The sequence below is a fragment of the Vombatus ursinus genome, unplaced genomic scaffold (genome assembly GCF_900497805.2).
Source record: "Vombatus ursinus unplaced genomic scaffold, bare-nosed wombat genome assembly UNPS02014894.1, whole genome shotgun sequence".
Classification (NCBI taxonomy): domain Eukaryota; kingdom Metazoa; phylum Chordata; class Mammalia; order Diprotodontia; family Vombatidae; genus Vombatus; species Vombatus ursinus.
In genome coordinates this window covers 1,599,413-1,620,654 of record NW_020954672.1, presented here as the reverse complement: position 1 = coordinate 1,620,654, position 21,242 = coordinate 1,599,413, and the positions used below count along the sequence as shown (strand labels likewise).

At 38.3% G+C, this 21,242-nt stretch overlaps 2 protein-coding genes across 2 annotated transcripts in view; one reads left to right on the top strand and one right to left on the bottom strand.

Moving 5' to 3' along the window:
• SUPT16H (SPT16 homolog, facilitates chromatin remodeling subunit) overlaps window positions 1-8,142 on the top strand; it is a 32,246-nt gene extending 24,104 nt beyond the window's left edge. Inside the window, exons 22-26 of the mRNA XM_027843036.1 lie at window positions 620-789; window positions 3,715-3,844; window positions 4,755-4,884; window positions 5,782-5,859; window positions 6,756-8,142. Of these exons, the coding sequence (XP_027698837.1) occupies window positions 620-789; window positions 3,715-3,844; window positions 4,755-4,884; window positions 5,782-5,859; window positions 6,756-6,901 (654 nt within the window). The 3' untranslated portion in view covers window positions 6,902-8,142. The remainder of the gene's footprint in view (window positions 1-619; window positions 790-3,714; window positions 3,845-4,754; window positions 4,885-5,781; window positions 5,860-6,755) is intronic.
• A 92-nt stretch (window positions 8,143-8,234) lies between these two features.
• The window catches only part of RPGRIP1 (RPGR interacting protein 1), a 67,410-nt gene continuing 54,402 nt past the window's right edge, over window positions 8,235-21,242 (bottom strand). Inside the window, exons 20-25 of the mRNA XM_027843014.1 lie at window positions 20,490-20,592; window positions 17,947-18,047; window positions 13,989-14,181; window positions 13,081-13,165; window positions 9,648-9,775; window positions 8,235-8,579 (exon numbers count right to left, since the gene is read on the bottom strand). Coding sequence (XP_027698815.1) covers window positions 8,467-8,579; window positions 9,648-9,775; window positions 13,081-13,165; window positions 13,989-14,181; window positions 17,947-18,047; window positions 20,490-20,592 — 723 coding nt within the window. The 3' untranslated portion in view covers window positions 8,235-8,466. The remainder of the gene's footprint in view (window positions 8,580-9,647; window positions 9,776-13,080; window positions 13,166-13,988; window positions 14,182-17,946; window positions 18,048-20,489; window positions 20,593-21,242) is intronic.

Genomic DNA, 21,242 nt, shown 5'->3' with positions numbered 1-21,242 from the left:
CAGTTGACTAGAAAGTGTTGAGAATTAGATCTTTTTTCACTCCAAACTTCTCTGTCAACATTTTCAGTTAATTTGCTAATTATCAGTTCAATGTACACAAGACATTAGAGCAGCTCCCCTTCACCTTATAATTTTTTAATATTTGTCACTTCTTCCCAAAAAGTTGACTTCCGTGCTATAAATTCTACTGAATTTTTTCTACCTGAGGGTACAATTTAATGTGTTTTGTTGTTTTTTTTTTTTGCTGAAGCAGTTGGGGTTAAGTGACTTGCCCAGGGTCACACAGCTAGTATCAAGTGTCTGAGGCCAGATTTGAACCCAGGTCCTCCTGACTCCAAGGCCAGAACTCTATCCACTGCACCGCCTAGCTGCCCCTGTGGAGCTCTTTTACAAGCCAGTTAACTTCATTTTCCTGAATTGTAAAAGAAAGGAAGATCTTCTCTCAGGTCCCCACCCACCCAAAAAGTCTTTGATTCTACTAAGACACTTTAGTGTGTTTGAGCTATTGTAGAATAAGCAAGCTCTTTGATACATTAAATAGGATTCTGCAAGGATGGGGAAATGCTAATGGGTTTCCAAATGTACTCAGAAAAGTAATAGGCCATTTCTACTCCCCCAGCCACCTTTTGTGGTGACATTGGATGAAGTGGAGCTGATTCATTTTGAGCGAGTCCAATTTCATCTGAAGAATTTTGATATGGTAATAGTCTACAAGGACTACAGTAAGAAGGTGACAATGATCAATGCCATCCCTGTGGCCTCTCTTGACCCTATCAAGGAGTGGTTGAAGTAAGTTAACCCATTAGGGATCTTTATTCCATGGAACTTAAAATTCTGAGATTATTGATATCAAGAATTATACAGCTGGTATATAAAAAACTATTGATGTACCTGAGATCAGCTTGCCTTTGAGGTGAGTTTATAGATTAGAACTTTAAAATTTGGGCCTAGCCCCTTTATAACGAATGCTTGGCCAGAGTATTGTTCCTTGTGAATCAGTATCTACATATAGTTCATTATTTTTAAGTATTTCGCACAATGTGTCTTCAGAACATTTCAAATTCTTACTAGTTCTGTAAATTTGCTGAAGAAAGATTAGATAGACAAAAGCATGTTGTTTTGATGACAAATTTTCCACACTTCAGCTAGAGAAAAGCTTCTCTAGTGGAACCACCTGAGCTAACCAAGGAAAATCATCCTTAAGACCTTGAGTAGTAATAGGAGTGGAATTTGCTTTTTAAATTCTCTAAAGGAAGTGGTTACATAATTTTGTCTGTGAGAAATGGCTTTGAAATCTAAGAAATAAACAGTGGGAATAATTCTTATTTAACTGTCAGTTTCTAAAGATTACCTCCCTCACCACTACAGATAGTGGAATTCTCCTTTGTAACAAAGTACAGTTAAGCAAAACAAATCAATGCATCAGTCATTTTTTTTTTTTAATGCCTTGTTCTGTACCTGTAGTCCACTATGTCTCTACTTGAGGAGCAAGAAAGGCACTACCATTAGTCTTCCAAAATCATGACTAGTAACTGCATTGATTAGGGTTCGGAAGACTTTTTAGTGTTGCTTTCCGTTATAATTTTGTGGTCATCGTATAAATTGTTAAACTTAATGTATGCTACCAGTCTTTCCAAGTGTCTCTGAATTCTTCGTGTTATTCTTTCTTGAGGCACAATATTATATTACATTTCTGTACCATAATTTGTTCAGCCATTCCCCATTCACCCACTTTCTTTCCAGTTCTTTTCCACTACAGATATATCACAAAAAGTGTCTATAGAAATATTTGTTTACATAACATATATATGTATATATACACATATTTGTTTATGCATGGAACTTTTTACCTCATTGAGGTATTTGCATGATGGTCATATCACTGGATCAAAGGATAAATAGTTTGGTGGCTTTTCTAGTATAATTGCAAACTATTTATTGGACTAGTTGCCAACAATAGTTCATTAATATGTGTCTCTCTTTCCATAGGCCCTCAACATATGTTTTCCTTCTTTGATTATCTTTGCCAGTCTGATGTGCATAAGATGAAACCTCAGTCATTTTAATTTGCATTTCTCTTATTAGTAGTTTGGCACGTTTTTTCGTGGTTGTTGATGGGTTGCTTTTATCCCTGCATAGGTAATGCTGATAATATTCTTGGGCAGTTTTCAAGTTAAAATCTTATTAATGCTAGCCCTTTTGTTTTCATTTCTTTATTTTTTTCCCTCTTGTATTCCTCCTCACCCACCCACTATAATTGAATCACTTCTCCTATAAACAGTTTCCTTAGCAATTTAGGAAAATACTTAGAGAGGAAATAATACTTTACTAGGTGTTGTGGGAAGTTAACAAAAAGAAAAGGATAACCTTATCTTATGAATGACATGTTTTTAATGAGACACAGAAGCCAAAGAAGTCCATTGGATGTAATGCCTGGACTTTCTTTGCCCACAAAGTACAGTTGGGAGAGAGTACACTGCCTGGAATTATCACCTGTGTAAAACACGGAGACCACTGAACAGGCCGTAATTGAGGCCAGGTGTTTTTAGACAAAGTGCTTTTTCCAAGATAGCAATGGAAAAGGGAAAGTGGGAAAGGACTGAAAGAAGAAGAAAAGTGAAGATAGGGTTGAAGAAAGAAAGTAAGGTAAAAGAAGGTGAGTGCAGCATTGGTTAAGAAAAGAATCATTAGAAGTAATGTAGAAATTAATTCCCCAGTAAATCAGTGGTCAAAGATTATGAGCAAATCATTCCCAAATGAAAAAATTCAGACTATTAATAACCATATGAAAATGCTTCAAATCACTAATAACAAGAGAAATGCAAATCAGAACAAACCTGAGGTGTCACCTCACACACAGCAAACTAACAAAGATGACAAAAAATAGAAATGGTTGATTTTGGGGGATAAGGTGTAGGAAGATAGATATGCTGCTGTATTATTGGTGGAGCTATGGATCCAGTACAACCATTTTGGAAAGCAATTTGGAATTAAGCAAATAAAGTGATTGAAATGCTTGTGTCTTTTAATGCAGAGATTCCACTACTAGCCACATAATACAAGTAGGTCATTGACAAGAAGAAAGTTTTTATAGTTGTACCTTTTGTAGTAGCAAAAAACATGTAGCAAATGCCCATTGATTGGGAAATGGATAAACAAATTATGCTGCATGAATTTAATAGAATATTACTGTGGTGTAAGAAACAATAAATATGGTAGATACAGAGATGCATGGAAAGATTTATATTAACTGATGGAGCATGAAGTAAACAGAGCCAAGAAAACAATATACACAATGACTACAATTTAAATAGCAGAAGGTCTGTAGATGTGGAGCGTTACATATAATTTTCAGATTCTTTCATGTATTTAATGGTGTGAAAATAAAAGCTATTAATAAAAATTCATTTGGAAAAAAAAAAGGAATGTGGACAGATAAAAGAGAAACAGAGTTAAAAAAGAAAAATCCTAGGGATTATAGGAGAGCTTTACAGTGAGGACTAAGTACCCTAGCAGGGTACTGCTACGTGAAGCCATACTTTGGGGACACTTGGACATAGTTTAGTATTCATATACAGGGAATAAGTGTTTTGTTATATTTACACAAATGTTATGTATATTTGGTCATGTTAGTAACTAAAGTAAGATGGTGCTATTTAGTAATATTGAGGGATTTTATGCAGTACTGGTTTTGATGTTATATAACTCCCTTAGTTCCTGTGACCTGAAGTACACTGAAGGAGTGCAGTCCCTCAACTGGACCAAAATCATGAAGACTATTGTGGATGATCCTGAGGGCTTTTTTGAACAAGGTGGCTGGTCTTTCTTGGAGCCTGAAGGTGAGGTATGTGAACTTAGGGTTTCAGGAACAGGTCAGTGGCTGATGTGTACAGGGTTGCCCAGTACCTTTTGGATGGATGGGGGAATGGAGATTGACATATGAGCAAAAAAGACCAGACCCACTTGAGAGGAGGAAGTCAGGAGAACAATGTCAAGTTTGGACCACTCTCCTCTAATCCACCTTACAGGTAAATCATAAATCAAATAATAGCACAATTGTATAGCTGTAGACACATTTGCCTAATTTTATTGTCACAAGTATTGTCCCCACTTTACATTTCAGGGAAACTAAGCCTTAGAGAAATTGACCTGTTTAAGGTATCACATAGAACAGACCCATGTTCTTTCTGCACTACCATTGTATCTACTATTTTGTGGTTTGTTTGGTTTTTTTTTTTTTCCAAATCACAAGGATAGGCATGTTTTGAATGAGGGTTTGTTTGTTTTTTTAGCCTTTGGTCTTCAGAAAATATTAGTCACTCATAAGAAACTGTTTTTTAAAAACCATCCTCCACACCACAATCAGCCTCCTTTTAAGAACAGTCTGTTTTAGTTTTTCATTTACCTGAAAGAAAAAGAAACTGATCTTTTCAGAAATAGAGAAGTAAGAGGATATCTTTTCAATTTCCCAAGTATAGAAAGGTCACTATACCTATCAACCTTTGACTCGGTTAATAAAAGAGGAGGTTGGATTAGATAATCTCTGAGATTCCTGTTAGCTTTAAGAGTCTATGAATCCATGAGCTTGGTCCAAACTTTGGTGATCTTGGAGAATTGACTTTACCTTTACCTCAGCTTCTTCACTTGAAATAGAACTAGAACTATTGTTTGGAAAGGATTCATTAAATTATTGGTGGAAACTTTTAAAAACATGAAATGCCTTCTTATCATGGTCTCTGCTATTCTTATATTAGGGGAGTGATGCTGAGGTAGGAGACTCAGAGTCTGAAATTGAAGATGAAACTTTTAATCCTTCGGAGGATGAATATGAAGAAGAGGAGGAGGATAGTGATGAAGACTATTCCTCAGAAGCAGAGGAATCAGGTATGTATTTTTAGGGTCATCATTTGTCATGGCTAAAGCAGCTTCAGTGAGTATAAATAGAAGGCAATTCAGTCCAGTAGTCTGATACTTCGTTATTTCAGATAATTTTATCCATTCCCATCCAAATTCCATCTTGGAGGTATGTATGCTGAAGCACTGTTTGACTACTTTGAGATTTAGATGTCTGATCTTCAAGTCACAGGGCCTGTGCAGGTGCTTGCTAAAAAATTTTACCCACTCTTATACTACTCATTAATTTGCTAATATATAGCTGACTTCTGTTCTCTATTCCTATTCCCATTTCCCTGCATCTACATCCCATTCATTCTCCAGTTCTCGGCATACTCCCAACCCATTCTTGTCCATTTGCCCACTCCAAGTCTAGCCCTACTGCCTGTCCTTGTAATAATATTTATACTGAGCCCACTAGTTTTTTACCTCACCTTAGCTCCACCTCTTGTTTTATCACCAATTTTGTCATACTATCTCCATCCTAGTTTTAACTTCCCCTCCCTTTGTTTATCCCACTTCTTTTCCCAGCCCAAGTCTGGACTTCATTCCTGGCCCTGATGTGTGAAAACTTAGGTGATTAAGTGTTCAGGATTGAGAGAAAATGTCATAGTTAAGGGGAATCAGAAAAGCACATAAAATAACAGAGGCAGGGGCCATAAGGAGGATGAGAATTTTTCCTTTGTCCTTCTTACCTAACGTCTTGGGCTTCTGTTATCTTTAATTCATCATTCCTTATCACTCTTTTCTGCTTGGGACTGAAATCTTCACCAGATACAACTTGATTAGATGTAACTTCTTAGGGAAAAAGAAACCTATCTTTCCACATCCACCCTGGTCCCTGAATCTCCTAAACAGCTGACTAAACCTGAATCTATTCTGTTCCAGACTATTCCAAGGAGTCACTGGGCAGTGAAGAGGAAAGTGGGAAAGACTGGGATGAACTGGAGGAAGAAGCAAGAAAAGGTGAGTTGACCAAGGATGTTGGGAGGGCAAGCTTCTCATGCAGCTTTGTAATGTTGGTGGGGTAACCTGCTGAGTATATGTCAGGTGAACACTCTTAAGAGATTGATCTGACGCAGTGCTCTAGTTCTGATGAGCATAGGAAGAGGAAAATGTAGGTTTGGAAATTGTCCACAAATATTCTATAGATAAGAATGTACCTGGCTGGATCTTTTTCTTACACATCCAAGCCTGTGACATGGCCTAGGATTGTGTTCCAGATAATCAAATAGGGATTTTATGTCATCCTACATCTAAAGTGAATCTTAAAGGGGCCCGGACAGTTGTAAAGCACATCCAGAGGCTCAGTACAATTTAATTAAGAACCAGACAACCTGCTAGAGACCTATGTAACCAGAACCTTTTCTGCATAAAATCTTTCCCTGAAGCCAAACCTGAATTTATACTTCTAGCCCTACCTAAGTAAAAGTTAAGGAAAATTTTCCTAAAGCATGCTGTCAAGCACCAAAATCGTGCTTTGATTATCTTAATGCTTTTTTCACCTAATTCCCCAGGGGTGGTTTCTGAGTTTGAAAAGAAGTACAGACAGTTCTCACTTTATGCAAATTTGCATAATGCACATTCAGCTCCCCAGCTTGAGGGTGGCAGTCAGCAGCCCAGGACCAGGGGTCCTCTGCTCTAGGTACCAAAGCCACCCAGACTGCAGGGGGCCCAGAGCAGGAGAGGGCAGAGCCACATGGAGCCCTGTGACGGAAGGGAGAAGCCTGCTGAACGATCCCCTTATACTAAGCAAGAACTGGCTCTATCTTGGCAATGGGTGGAGGTACCAGCGTAGTTTTATCAGGAACCTGAGGCTGTAATACAAAGTTTACTGATAGTCACCTCCCCTTTCTTCCCAGCTGATCGTGAGAGCCGTTACGAAGAGGAGGAGGAACAAAGCCGGAGCATGAGCCGGAAAAGAAAGGGTTCTGTGCACAGCGCAGGGCGTAGCTCCAGCCGTGGCTCCAGACACAGCTCTGCACCACCCAAGAAAAAGAGGAAGTAGATTTGAACTTTCCACCTTATAATCCCTTCTTCCTCCAGCCAACCCCTAAATATTTTACATGACATAGAAACTGTATTTTTCCCTTCGTTTTCTTTAACTTTTTGCCATTTGTGTTCATGGGTTTTGGGGCCATTTTGTATGGACCAATCTCCTCAGTGAATTCCAGGGCCCACCAGCCTACATGTCCTGAGACCACAATGTACACCAATCAATGGCCCCACACAGATGCCGAGGGAAGAGGTATTCTTGAAGAAGGCCAGAGGCATCAGCTATTAATATAGTTTCCTTCCTCTCTTTTTGTCTGTCGTCCTCTGCCAGGAAGACCTTGTTGGCTTCTGATTATGATACCCATATGTAACCCATTTCCAAGGGGCTTGGGTTCTGAGCCACATGGATTCTGTGGCAGCTCAAAGGTGGTATCCTTTTTATAGTGTGGTATATAGGGCATTGCCTGCACCCTGGATCCTGACCAGCAGGCTCAGTCCCTCCTCCTGTCCTACCCTTTTGCCATAATCCTTTCCCCGGTTCTTGCAGTACTCAAGAAAAGGTTCTTTTGAGGGTGATCAGCAGTTGCTAAAGGCTGTTATAATCAATAAGCTCCATGCAGCAACTTCAGTAATTGTCATTCTCCCTACCTTCTTGACTCATGCAAGGTCCTCCTGCTGTCTCCAAAGATGAGACAAGCAGTGTTTCCCTGCCTCACTGTCACACTTTTTCCCACAAATTCATAAACGACAGCGTGGGCAAGAGAAAATAACACTGCTTTTCTGTATGACCTTCTCACCTAAGAAGGAATAGTTGTGACTCACATTCAATTCCTAATGAAATCTAGAGGGGTTGTTTTGAAGCAGCAACTATTCTGGGTGAGAAAAGTTACTGTTCAGTATCCCAGAGATCCTATCAGGGAAAGAAAGGAAGGGGGGAAAGAAAGACAACACAGCCACTGGTCACTGTTCTTCATTTTTACTTGTCTTGCATTGTCCTGTATTTATCACAATTTCTGTTGAACAGGTTTTTTTGTTTGTTTGTTTGTTTTAAGTATTTGGGAGGGGTTTTTGCCTGCCATCTCCCCTCTTAGTCCTCTGAGCTCACTCGTCCCAGAACAGATCATTCTGTGTCCTGTGACTTTAGGAGAGAGAGAGGCTTTTTGTTTTGTTTTTTTTCTGCTTAGCAGTAGGACTTGATATTTTCAACTTTGGAAGAACTAAAAGATGAATAAAATGTGTTTTTTTGTAAGTTCACCTCTTGTGACAGTTCTTTTGTACAGTTCCCAGAGTAGCCTGAAAGAGGTCAAAAGCAAATCTCAAGTCTGCTTTCTCACCTAATGAAGTGCCAGGACCTTTCACTGCAGGAGCCATACTTGAACAGATGGTACCAGACAAAGGTAACAATGAGTCTAGGCTTTCTCCCTCACTGTGTTGGAGACACTAGGTGTCACTAAGTACATAGGGGTATAAATCTGTGGAATAGCAAAGCACTTTGTAAGCAGACTTTTACAGTGGTCCCCTCAAAATGACCCTGTGATATATTCAATTCTAAATAAGAGACTGCTTGCATCTGCTTTATCATAAATGTATGTCTTCACTCATCTCTTTGAAAATGGCCTGAAGTGCATCAGTTGCTTGAAGGGACACTTTCAGTTTTCCAATGGAGGTAGCTTTGTCCTGAGGATTGATAACTATTGCAAAAGAGAAAACATGAAAAGAGCAGAGTTAGATTTTCTTCACCTTATCCTGGGAGCTAAGGGCCAATAAGTATGATTGGTAGCTAAATCACCTCAAGGGATCTGGACCTATGATTTCTTTAGCATTATCAGGTGTTTCCAAGGGAACTCTTCCACTTCCATCATTTTTCTGTACCTTCTACTCTGCAACTAGAGCACTAAGAGGTTAAGTGACTTGACTAGGATAACAGCCTGTGAGAGTCAAGACCAGGTCTTCCTGGATTGAAGCCCAACTCCACTTAAGTTTTGCTGCCTCTCAGTCTCCTCAAGGACAAATGAAAATAATAGTTTGACATTTATGTAATATTTTAAGAATGAAAACATATACATATATTAACTCATTTAATCTTTATGACTAAACTCTAAGATAGGCACTCCATGTGTTTATCCTCATTTTATAGGTGAGAAAATTGAGACTTAGAGGAGGTTAAGAAATTTGACCCTGATTGACACAACTGCTAAATATGCGACTTGGGATTCAAACCCAATTGTCCTTAAAAAAAACAGTTATCTTGACTTTAAAGTCTAGTCCTCATTTCACTCCATGGTCCCTTGAAATACTTAAGACAAAGCTAGTTAAGGTCTTGGCTGTCTCTTGTGAAGGAATAAATGAAGCCACAATTCTTTTAAGGCCTATTTCTAAAATGGATATCTTTAGAAACTTTTCTATAATCAAGGAAAAGGTAGAAAATCAATGTTGAAAGTTAAAGCCCATCAACATTTTGCAGAATGTATCCAAATCCAGGGAGAGTCTTGTTTATTTACGAAAGTGAAGTTTGGTTTTCTAAAAATTCCAATTAAAGAGTTTAAAAGACATATAACAATGCTCTGATGTTATTAAAAATTCAGTCCTGGACTATGTAGGATAGTAATAGGCCAATTTTTAGAGTTAGCTGCAATTAAATGACGACAGAAAAAGATCCTAAGTTTAGTAGCATCCAATCAATTTTGCAGTTATAATTGTGAAGGCAAAAAATGAAGAAGTGTTTATTAATGAGATGCCTTGGAAGTAAATTTACTCACTGTCTATCTCTTGTTCTAAAATGTCTCTTCCTGTATCCAGTATCTGCCACAGTTCCAAGTAAGCATAGCCTACTTCTTGACATTCATTCTTTTGCTCTTCAGGATCACTCACCACTATAAATTTCAGTCTAAAGAGGAAAAATATTTCCATTTAACAGCATTCATTTTAACAGTCTTTACATTTTTTTGTCCTGTCATATACGCTAAGCATGTAACATTTTTTTCTCACACTCCCGCAATTAACAGAAGAAATAGACACAGTGACCTCTTTAGGGACAGTTGTAAGGATAAGGATAGTCATTTGTTTTTAAAATTGTATATTAGTGGATTGTCTTTCAGGGTTAGAAAACCCCACAAAATATAATCTTGAGGGGAAGTTCAGATAAGATCAAAGAATGGATAGGAATCAAGATCAGACTCTTAGCACTGGAAGAGACCTTGGAAATCATTTTGCAAAATAACAAATTGCCCAGGGAGGTTAAATGATTTTATACAAACTAGTTAATGACAGAGCCAGAATCAAACCCAAATAAATATATCAGTAGTAGAAAGAGAAAGATTTGTTATTTTAATAACTCATGTTTACATAGCACTCTTTCCCATCTCTACCACCCCCTGGAAACAAAGTACTTACACTTCAGAACAGGCCAAAGAACAAGCTATTCAAACTGAGCAGGGTAGAGGAAAAAGGATAAAGAAGCAAGAGTATAAGCATGCACAACCTTGTGAAGTTGCGAACAATGGCTGGGTAAAGACAACTATGTATTTGAAGCTTCATTGGGTTCCAAACGTTAGTAAAAGTCTATGTCTGTAGGTAACAGCAGTTCCAGCTTAAAAAAATTGTTTTTTAAATCAGAAAAACTTTGACAAGAACTGGAACAAGCCTGTGGGTAAGGGGAAAAAACTAAGGTAATGACCATTTTTGTCCATTTAACTAATTTGTTTGCTTCTTACTCCTTTTTTCTCGACCTTGAAAGATTCTCTAGCAGGACCACCAGCCTCCAAAGGGGGCAGCCCTAGTCATTTGAAGCTCAGGATTCCTCGCCTTCAATTTCAAATGACTGTGACTGATGGCAGCATTTTGAAGAGTAGCCCAGAGACCAAAGCATCCCCTAGCAATAGTGGTCAGAGCAAAAAACAGGTGGGTTATACCTATTCCAAAATAAGAGGAGTGAGAGGCATGCTTCAATGGATTTGCAGTTATTATAGATATGGATGTTAACCCCAGTGATGTACAACACAACCAAGAAATACCCATTGAGCCATCCTGTGTGACTCTTAAGGGAATTCACCCAGTATGTTGACACCTTTCCTACAGGCATTTTAACATACCACATGTACTGAGCTGTTCATTACTTTTTTCTCCCATAACATGACCCACTTCCTTTTCCAATCACATTTTATTAGAGGACCTCTTTTAAGATTCTTCTTGCTCATAAGCCATTGGCAGTATTCTGTCGCCTACTTTGGCCCAGTCGTGCTCTTCTATTTCCTCTTGGAGAAATGAAAACTAGGTTCCCTGTGGATGGTAAGATCCTGCAGATGCTCCTGTTTGCAAGATGACATTGTATTTTATTGCATCAAGCTCTAAACTACCACAGAGCCAAGGATACTTACACATTTGCAATTTTTATTCGTCAGCGATTTGTTTTCCATGATTCATAGCTATTTAACATCACTAGAAGAATATTAATATTACTTGGTATGAAGGTAAGATAATGTTCAATATTTTATTGGACTTTTTAGATAGCAGCCCACTAAGCCACGTCTTTAATTCACAGTGACTCCCAAATTCCCTTCCTCAGTTAACCCATTGTTAAAAGATTTATCTCATCTCAGGGACAACTAGGTAGCACAGTGGATAGAGCACCGGCCCTGGAGTCAGAAGGACCTGAGTTCAAATCTGGCCTCAGACAAGACCTATAACACTCACTAGCTGTGTGACTCTGGGCAAGTCACTTAACCCCTAATTGCCTCACCAAAAAAAAAAAAATTATCTCAAGTTTCAGTTTAGGACTGTTGAAAGCACTACACAGTTTCCAAAATGAAAACTATCCTACTTTTTCCTTCAACAAAGTGAGATTTCTTGTCTACCTATAATAACTAACCCAAGATATATGCACTAATAGAATAATTCAATGAGCAGACTTTCCAAAGGAATGTCAGTCTGGATAGTAGGCATGCTTTGTTCATTTGTTTTTTCCTGTGTCGAATGTTATGTTGATCTTTTTTGGAAGTGACAGAAACATCATTAAAAAGGCCTTTGATGGAGTCAGCACAATATTATCTATAACCAAGGGCATCTGGAGGACCTTACCTCTTGAGGACCGCTAAAGGATCCATTTTCCATTTGGATTCTGAAATTTATCCTTCATGATAGGAGTAAATACCTCTTCTCAAGCATCTGTCTACCACATTTTATATCACTATTGACACTGCTAATAGGTGTTATCCTAAAGTGCTATATAAAGAGTACCTATCATTACTGTCAAGATAACATGCAAGGGAGATGACTTTTTAGAAGAGAGCATTTAAGATTATCTTTCGCACTGAATCAATTATTTTTATAAAAACAGACAGCAAAATGTTGTATTCCCTACACCTTTCAAGCAATTTTGTGACATGAAGATATGTGCTGTCTTGCATAAAATCATTTGTGAAAATACCAATTCAATTATATTTTCATCGGGGATATGTGCAAATATATAGATCATTTTCATAAACATTTTATGAGATGATAAAGCAAGCACATAGGTTATTATGGCCTCCTTCACCTTTTTTTGAGAATAATAATCTCAAGTCTAATTTTTATCCAGTTGTCTGCAGCAGCCGCTCTAAACCACCATTCCTTAATGGAAAAACTGTTCATATGTGTGGCTTAAGAATGTACGTCACACTCAAGTGTTTCACATTTGAGATTTTACTTCTTGTTTTATATTTTTGGGAGTTTTTTTGTTAATCATTATTAAGTTTACAAATGCTTTTTAAAAAAATTTAAACCTACAAAGAAAAAAATTAAATGTAAATAGAAATTCATAGTAAAAACAGGTCCAGTATTTGTGGGCTATCATTATTATATGTTGGACAGATCAAACTGCCTTGGAACGTAAAAGTTGAAGGGATCAATATATAGTCTCTTGTTTAGCTTGTACAACACCGTCAGTATTCAACTACTGAGTCATCAACAAAAGCAACAGCACTACCAATGGTTGGGGCACACGTGAGGATGTGAACTATACTATCTGACTAAGGTTGCCACAAGTAATTGAGATTTGATTTCTTGATACTCAGATTTCAGGGAACGTGTAAATCAAAAGAAAATAAAGGAACTTGAAAAGGGACACCCTGTGTATCCAAGCAGTGGATAGGCCTTAGGCCAGAGAACCCACTACAGCATAGCTCCATTCCCCAAGAATTGATAGGAGGTACTTACTGCCTTTGCTCAGGATTTTTTTCCTGCAACATAGAAAAGAGAAACTTCCTTCGGTCTCTGTGTTCCACTGGGTTCAGGTGTATCACTGTATACAAAAGAAAGGGAAACATAAGTGATGTCTTCTCCCATTTTGGTCACAATATCCAGATCCCATTTATCTAGCATGTTGAGTTTTACAAAGAACTTCTCCATCACCACCCTGAGAGGTAGGTAGTGCCAGCATTACTATTTCCATTTTACAGAAGGAAACTGCAATCAAGTGACTTGCCCATGGTCTCACAGCATTAAGTGCCTAAGGTGGAATTAGAACCCAGTTCTGACTACAAGTCCAGGGATCTTTCTACTTTATCACCTTGCTTCTCATAGAACAAAAAGTCAGATGCATCTCCCAAACTGTCCAAGTAAAGGTCTGGGACAGGGGTGGGGAACCTGCAGACTTTTGACTGAGTCCAAGTTTTACAGAACAAATCCTTTTATTAAGGGAATTTGTTTTGTGAAGTTTGGATTCAGTCAAAGGGCCACACTTGAGGACCTAGAGGGCCACAGGTGGCTTTGAGGCTGCAGGTTCCCCACCCCTGATCTGGGACCTAACGAAATCCTAGGAAAGCTTAGTAGAAGCCATGTAGTCTGGCAAATAGCAGAATTTTCTCCTACCACATAAGCCAGTCTAGAGTACGCCTAAGGGACACTCAGTAGTCATGGTACTCTGATAATACAGATTCTTTCACAGGTAACTCACTACCACCACCACCAAGTCTAAGACCCTGTAAAGGACCAGAATAATCCCTCAGAACAAGTTGAAGAAGGTTCTCAGTCTGAACCTTTTGTCAGTGTTCTTTGCCCATTGAATCCACAGGACCCCTGACCAACAAGGAATCTGTTTGAATAGCAGGAAGGTTGGTTTTTACCTTTGTTGAAATGAAAGTGGATATCTTCCCCTGCCCTGGGTTTCCGAAGGGATACGGGTGTCTCTGTCTCTGACAAGGGCAGATCATGAAATTTGTACTCCACATATACCTGCTGGATGCTGTCATCAGACATCACTTCAGCTTCGGGGTCAAAGGCCAGGGACACAATTTCAATGCAAATCTTGTCTGAATTCTAACAAGAAAAAGAAAAATATCTCCCTTTCTCTGCTTTCTTCAGCACTCTAGGTACTATACACTCTCGATTTGGTTAATAAGCAATACCCCTCTGAGCCCTGTAGCAGAAACGTCACAGGTGACAAAGCTATGTCCCTGAGAAGTGGTATATAAATAATTAGTGGAAAATCTATATAGAAAACTCAGAAGTTTTATGTCCCAGTCCAGCAAACTGCTTCCCTCACTAAGCATTTTCTTGCTATGTTCACATCCAAGAGAGCTGGGAAAACTCTCTGGTCAAGTAGATTTTTAAAATATTTTTCTAAATAATAACTGTCTCTCATCATTATAGAATCAAGGTGTAAATATTATAATTGACATTAAAGATTTATTCTCTTACTTTGGCTTGCAATACCAAAATTATCACTGGTAAATATACTTGGGCCTACTTACATTTACTATTCATCTTTTTTGTTGCCCATCAGATGACTCACAGTTCTGATTTTTCTGAGATCATGGTATTCCATGATTCACAGACATATAGCATTGCTGGGAGAATTTTGTTACTAAAAATACAGGCAGGGAATAGCTTAAAATCACTGAAAGTGCCATGCCATTTTTTCCAAATGGGAAATACACTTTCCTCCTATTATATTCTGGGCCACCTCAGTACTTGTCCAAGATATACATACACAAAGCTAGAACTAATGGACTCTCTTGGTCCCTTATTCATCTGGATGTTACAATCTAGGCAATATGCATTTATTCGCTCATTTTATTCTTCCAGTATAGACAGGCCTATGTCTTGAATTACTGTTTATATCATTAATAGGGCTCTATAATGTAATCCATTCAATTGGTGCAGTGGCATCTGCATATAGAACTTGAAGAAAAATGCAACTGAAAAAATGCAGACTTCTGTTTAGAATCTGCATTGGACATCCTCTGACATCTCAGTGGGTATATGTCTCTAAGTTACAATTTGAATATAATAGCTATCTTTGTGGTTGTTCAATTGTTTTTCAGCCATGTCTGACTCTTTGTGACCCCATATAGGGTCTGTTTGGCAGACACTGAAGTGGTTTCCCATTTCCTTCTCAAGATTATTTTACAGATGAGGAAACTGAGGCAAACAGAGTGAAGTGACTTACCCAGGGTTACACAGCTAGCAAGTGTCTGAGGCCAGATTTGAACTCAGGAAGATGAGTCTTACTGCCTTAGGGCCCTGTACTCTATCCACTGCACTACCTCACTACCCAAGTAATGATACCTCCTTTCTAAACCTTTATCATCAAACCCTAGAAGTCTAGTGTCCTTATGAAACCTGGTAACTCTCCACAACCTCCTCTGTGATAGCCTACTCAAGTTTGCATACTACAAGTAAAGTGTTATGACCATTTCCTTTTCCCTCTTATCAAAATTCTCATTCCATCAAAATATTAGGAAAGTAATCTGATTAAACTAATCTAATATATAAATGACCCTCTCTCAATCTTTAAACATTACAGTCATATAATTTTACAGCTAGGAGATGTTTAATATTTGTAACCCAAATGAATCACTAATTAGAATTTTAGGTAGTATGGGGATTATTTTTAGACAAGGAGGCCTCCTCTTAAATGATATGAAGCAAGTACCAGGATCTCTTCTCCTTTACCCTCTCTGAGTGACTGAAGATAATAAAAGAGTGTTGTTGCTTGGAGATGGGACTTGGGGCTAGGATGGTGGACACTGGTGATAAAAAGGAAGGCAAGAGAAGTGACATGGAGGTCAGGAGAAGAAAAAAGATGACTCTGAAAGTTTTGCTCTCATCTTTCATTAGATGGCACCATGCTTTGCCAGGGAATTCATGAACCAAATGGCCTTGCCATTTACAGGGCCAAGAGCATGAGGAATGACAGAAAGTTGGGAGAGAGAGAAAAAAAAAAACCTAACAGTTATGAGTGGGGAATGGGAAACTACCAGAAGAACCCTAATATTCAAGACTCTAAGTGATTGACGGTTGAGATACATCTTTGGGACTATTAATGGTTGATTATCAGAAATTCCCTGTTTAATTTCTTTCTCTCACACTCTTGAATCATAGATTCTACTCAGGGACCCTAAGTAGAATGTATGCAGGGCAACCTCCTGATAGTGAAACCTATTCCCAACTGGTTAACACAAAATTTACAGTATTACAGTAGGAAGGAAGGTGAAAGAATCAGAATTTAAATCCAGGTTTTCTAACTTGAAATCCAGTGCTCTTTCCACTATGACAATAGTACAGTCCTTGAGGATAAGGACCCATTTCCACTATGACAATAGTACAGTCCTTGAGGATAAGGACCCTTTCATACACTCCATTTAGAAAAATACAATGAGTATTTATTAAATACTGACCACCTTTTGAAATCTGTAGCAATGAAAGCAGAAATGGAATGTTTTCTCTGTGCAGATCCCACTTTTCTAAACCTTCTCCTTGCCTTTCTCCCAAAAATCATCCTACTCTTCCCAGCAGTTACATCCCCTACTTACTACCTCTTATCTCTACTAAATAAGGAAGACTTTTCTTCAAATTTTCCCTCTTTTTACTTCATGAGAATTCCCACGATTCTGTCCACTTGGGGCAGAGACAGAGTTCTGACAGACACCTGATACAAGCAATACAGGCAAAATTTATTTTTAAGGAATGCCATTTCAATATGTATCTTTTTAATAAAGTTATTTTATACCCTGGCACAAGGCTTATAGTAATAGTGATTTGCCGATTTGTTTTTTAAAAAATCTAATAAAATAGATGTGTTCACAAATCCTCTCCATACAGTAATTCTCATTACCATTTTTTGTTCCAGCTTTTTTTTTTTTTACCAGTTTTTCTATTTGAAATGATCATATATATACATATGTGTATGTGTGTGTGTGTGTGTGTGTATAAATACATGTGTTAAGAGTCTCACTGGAAAGATCCCAGAAACAAGACAATCCAGAAGCACACTCTGGACTCTAGAGTTGCTCTCAGTTTGGTGCAGAGTATAAAGGTGACAGATCAATCCTTGTAGGCGGTTTGCCCTTGTAGGTAAAGAGTTCATTTCAGGGCAGCTAGGTGATGCAGTGGATAGAGCACCAGCCCTGGATTCGGGAGGACCTGAGTTCAAATCCGGCCTCAGACACATAACACTTAACTAGCTGTGTGACCCTGGGCAAGTCACTTAACTCCATTGCCTAGTCCCCCCAAAAAAAATTTTTTTAAAGTTCATTTAATTAAAATAAAATAATCATTTTGGCATATAGTAAGTAGTATGCTCAATCTCCAATATAGTGTAATTCAAATTTGGCTAAGTAATGTTGATATTCCACTAACTTAGGAGTTGACTAGATGCCTATGGAGGGCCCTAGAAACTCTGGAAATCCTATGACTTCATAATTTTTAGGATAGGAACTAGACCACCTGTAATTTCATTGGTATAAGGAGATCCTAGTTGGGGAAACTCCCTCTACCAACCCTGGTCAGTACCTTGTCTGCAACTTAAAAGAGTCTTAGAGATTTGCTAAGAACATTGAGAAGTAAATATTATTGACTTGCCCAGGGTCACATAGCCTATGTCTGAAGAGGGATTTGAACCTAGCTCTTCGTAAGTTGGAGGCCAGCTCTCTTCCACTGCACCATATTGTCTCTAATTTTTAGTTGGCCAAATAAGAAGTAGAGCTTGCACCTGTTTTTTATTCCTTCACTTAAATATCACTTGTTCTCCAAGTTTACAGTCTTGTCTCACCCTCATTGGTTGTCTCCAGATTGACTTACTCTCTTAGGCCCTTTCTGAGACAGGGGTGTCACTATGACATCATCACTGTCTGTTGTCGGTGTTTCACTGGCTTCATCAGCTTGTTCAGAAGGTCGATTTGCTGCCGTAGAAAAGACTGAAGTTATATCTCTGTGCCAGATAACCCACTCTTCCCAACAAAAGGTCCAATACACACAACTTCTGAACCCCATTGTTTGGCTTTAGGTCATAAAGTCATGGCATCCAGAAATGGATTATATTTTGCAGAGATGCCTCTTCACAAAGTTTCACTTACTCTGAAAATTTTCTAATTATCACAGGCATATTTCTAAAACAGGAAAGAAAAATCCTTCAGTAAGGGTTCCAGAATAAGACAAAAATAAGGAGAGGCAATATTTCAGAAGCAGAGGCTGCAAACATGTAGGCAACTTCCTGGACACAAGTTCAGGCACTTTAACACTGTTTAAAATAAATGGATATGTTTTTCATGCCAGGAGAGTATTCTGTGTCACATAGGCACTTGTTTTACAATAAACCAAGTTGCCTATGATACAGTACATCCTCCAGTCAATAGTTACCCCCAGGGATACTAAAATCCTGCCAAGGCTTTTAAAATGCCTTGTTTCAGATCTACCCTGAAGTATTCGCAGTCCCAGAGACAGGAAGGTCTCAAATAAAATAGGTTGCTATCTTAGTACAGCATATGAAAAAAAGCATAAAGCTATAAAACTAGAGGCACATATGAGTTTAAACAAGGCACATTCCTTTCTTCTATGGCATCTTCCATAATAATCATTAGACCATTATTAACTAAGAATAGCTATTTTTATGTGTTAAATAGAAATTGCTTCTTTTCTTAAAAAGCACTATATATCATGTCCATAATGACTCACTGACAGTAATATAGCAATAACATAGGATCATAGAATCATAGATCTGAAGCTGAAAGGGACCACAAAGATCATCTTATTCAACTCCCTCATTTTATAGATGAGGAAACTGTGGCCCAGATCAGTTAAGAGACTTGCCCAGTGCAGCTCAGGCAGGAAGTACCCCACAGAGCTGGGATCAGAAAAAGGTTCTCTAACTCTAGAGCCAATACTTCTTTCCAACATACTGGGAAGCCTCCTCTCAACTATTCTACTTACATTTCTATAGTGCTTTAGGATTTACAAAGCCCATTTCTTATAACAGACAACTTTCTGAGACAGGTAGCAAAAATATTACCTCCATTTAACTGCTCAGAAAACAGAGATTAGGTGACTTGACCATGCCCACATAGCTAGTGTAAGAGCCAGGACTGTGAACTCTTTGAGGAGAAAGACTGTTTCATTTTGTCCTTGTATTCCCAACACCTAGTATGTTTGTTGATTAAGTCTAGAACTTCTTCCAGGACCGATCTACTACAGATTTTTGGCTTGTGCCCAATGTGTCTAGAATGCTGATAGAGAAGTTCTATTCTTGATCATCTGAGGCCCAAGAGAAAGAGAGTTATTGGAAAGAATATGAAGATGTAAACTATTTACATTTGCTTTGGTCTGCCTAATTAATTCAATTCAATAAACATGTATCAAATACCTATGTGCAGGATGTTATGCTAAGTATTTCAGATATAAAACCAAAGTAAAACAATCCTTACCCACAAGGAGCTTATATAAAAAGAAAAAAAATAGTCTCCCTTTCTACATTCACTCATAAATTAAATAGCTACTCCCTGATCTTCTTAGAATTTCCTTTATCTCTATCAACCACATTCTCCATGAATAGAAAGCCAATGGACACAAGGCAGAAAGGAATGTGGAAAGGGATGGGAAGCACATGTAGATAGATGAAGTATATTAGACAACACTACCTACCTGTCTTAAGAATAGTTCAGGTGAAAAGAAAAAAAAAAGAATAGTTCAGTTGGTATTTACAGGCTAATTGCCAAGGGCATAGACAAAGAATGCTTAAGATCCAAGATTAGGTATTTCTAAGATAATTTCCTATACTGAGTTCTCACTATTGGAAAGAGCTGAATCATGGTTCAGAGAAGCTTGTTTCTTACAAGGAAGAAAAGAAAAATTCTATCCATAAGTTATGTGCCCTCTCCAGTCCTACAATTCTCCTTTGAGAATTTCAAGGCTTTACCATGTTTGTACCTTCAGTAAGGTATATAACCTGAGTCTCAGTTTTACTGAATGTTCTCTAAGGTTCCTTCCAGTTCTAAACCCTATGATCCTATAAAGAAGATAGATTTTCCTCTAAGAGAAAAATATACACAGTAACACACATTTGAGTTAAACACACTTTCCCCTTCTGCTCCTCTCAATTCAGTATTTCATGGGGTTTTAGGGATAACTAACATTAGCATAATCTTTAATTAAGGTGCCATAGTTAAACGTGTGATTAGCCTGGCTGTTGGTTACCAACTCCATCAGATTATTACCACAGCATAAGGTTTAGCACTTTTGTTTTATCCTTTAGTAAAAATAGAGCCTTGAATAGTATAGGAAAGGAGTAAGTAACTAAACTAAGTTTCATTAGTGGTTAAGGATCAAGTGGAGTCTGAAAGAGACAATACCAATGTCAGGAGATGGAGACTCTTGCTGCTTTACTTGTGGGTGACATTCCTCTGGCTCTTTTTGTGCATCATCAGTAGCACCTGACAATTTCTTCTTCACCTGCTTCAGAAAAAGACACCCATCATCGTACAGCTGGCAGTGGTTTCAGTCTAGTTTCCTCGGTCTCTATTAAGTCTCTATGAATACTACCATCTAAGCAGTAGGTGCTCAATTAATGCTGGGACTGGGGGGAGTGGGGAGGGTCAGTATCAGGTTACGATATTTTAAGACGTACATGTCTGATTTCTTTATGTTAATGAGGTGACTGAGGAGGATAATGATACTCGTGCTGAGGAGAATCAAAACCTTGGCGATTAGTGCTTCCTTGTTAACCTTGTCACTGAACTTCTCCCAGATCCAACACAAAGGTGCCAGAATCCTTTCCCTTGAGCATTGTTTTCAACTTATTATCCTTTCTTCAGAATTTAGAAATGGCTTCCAAAGCTACTGGCTCCCCCTTACCTCACCGAATTCATTTGCTACACCTTTTTCCCTGGACTCTGTACTCCCAAGTAGGCATGTGAGCTTTTCTTCAGGTTCTTCCCCCTCTGAACCACAATACAGTATTTTTCCCCCTTCTCCTCTCCCACCTTCCTCCCATCTCTTCAAGTCAAGTAGCACTAAGTACTTACTAAGTGCCGGATCCTGTGCTAAGCACTGGGGATACAAAGAAAGGCAAAAACACCAAAGCCATTTTATACGCTTCTTCAGAA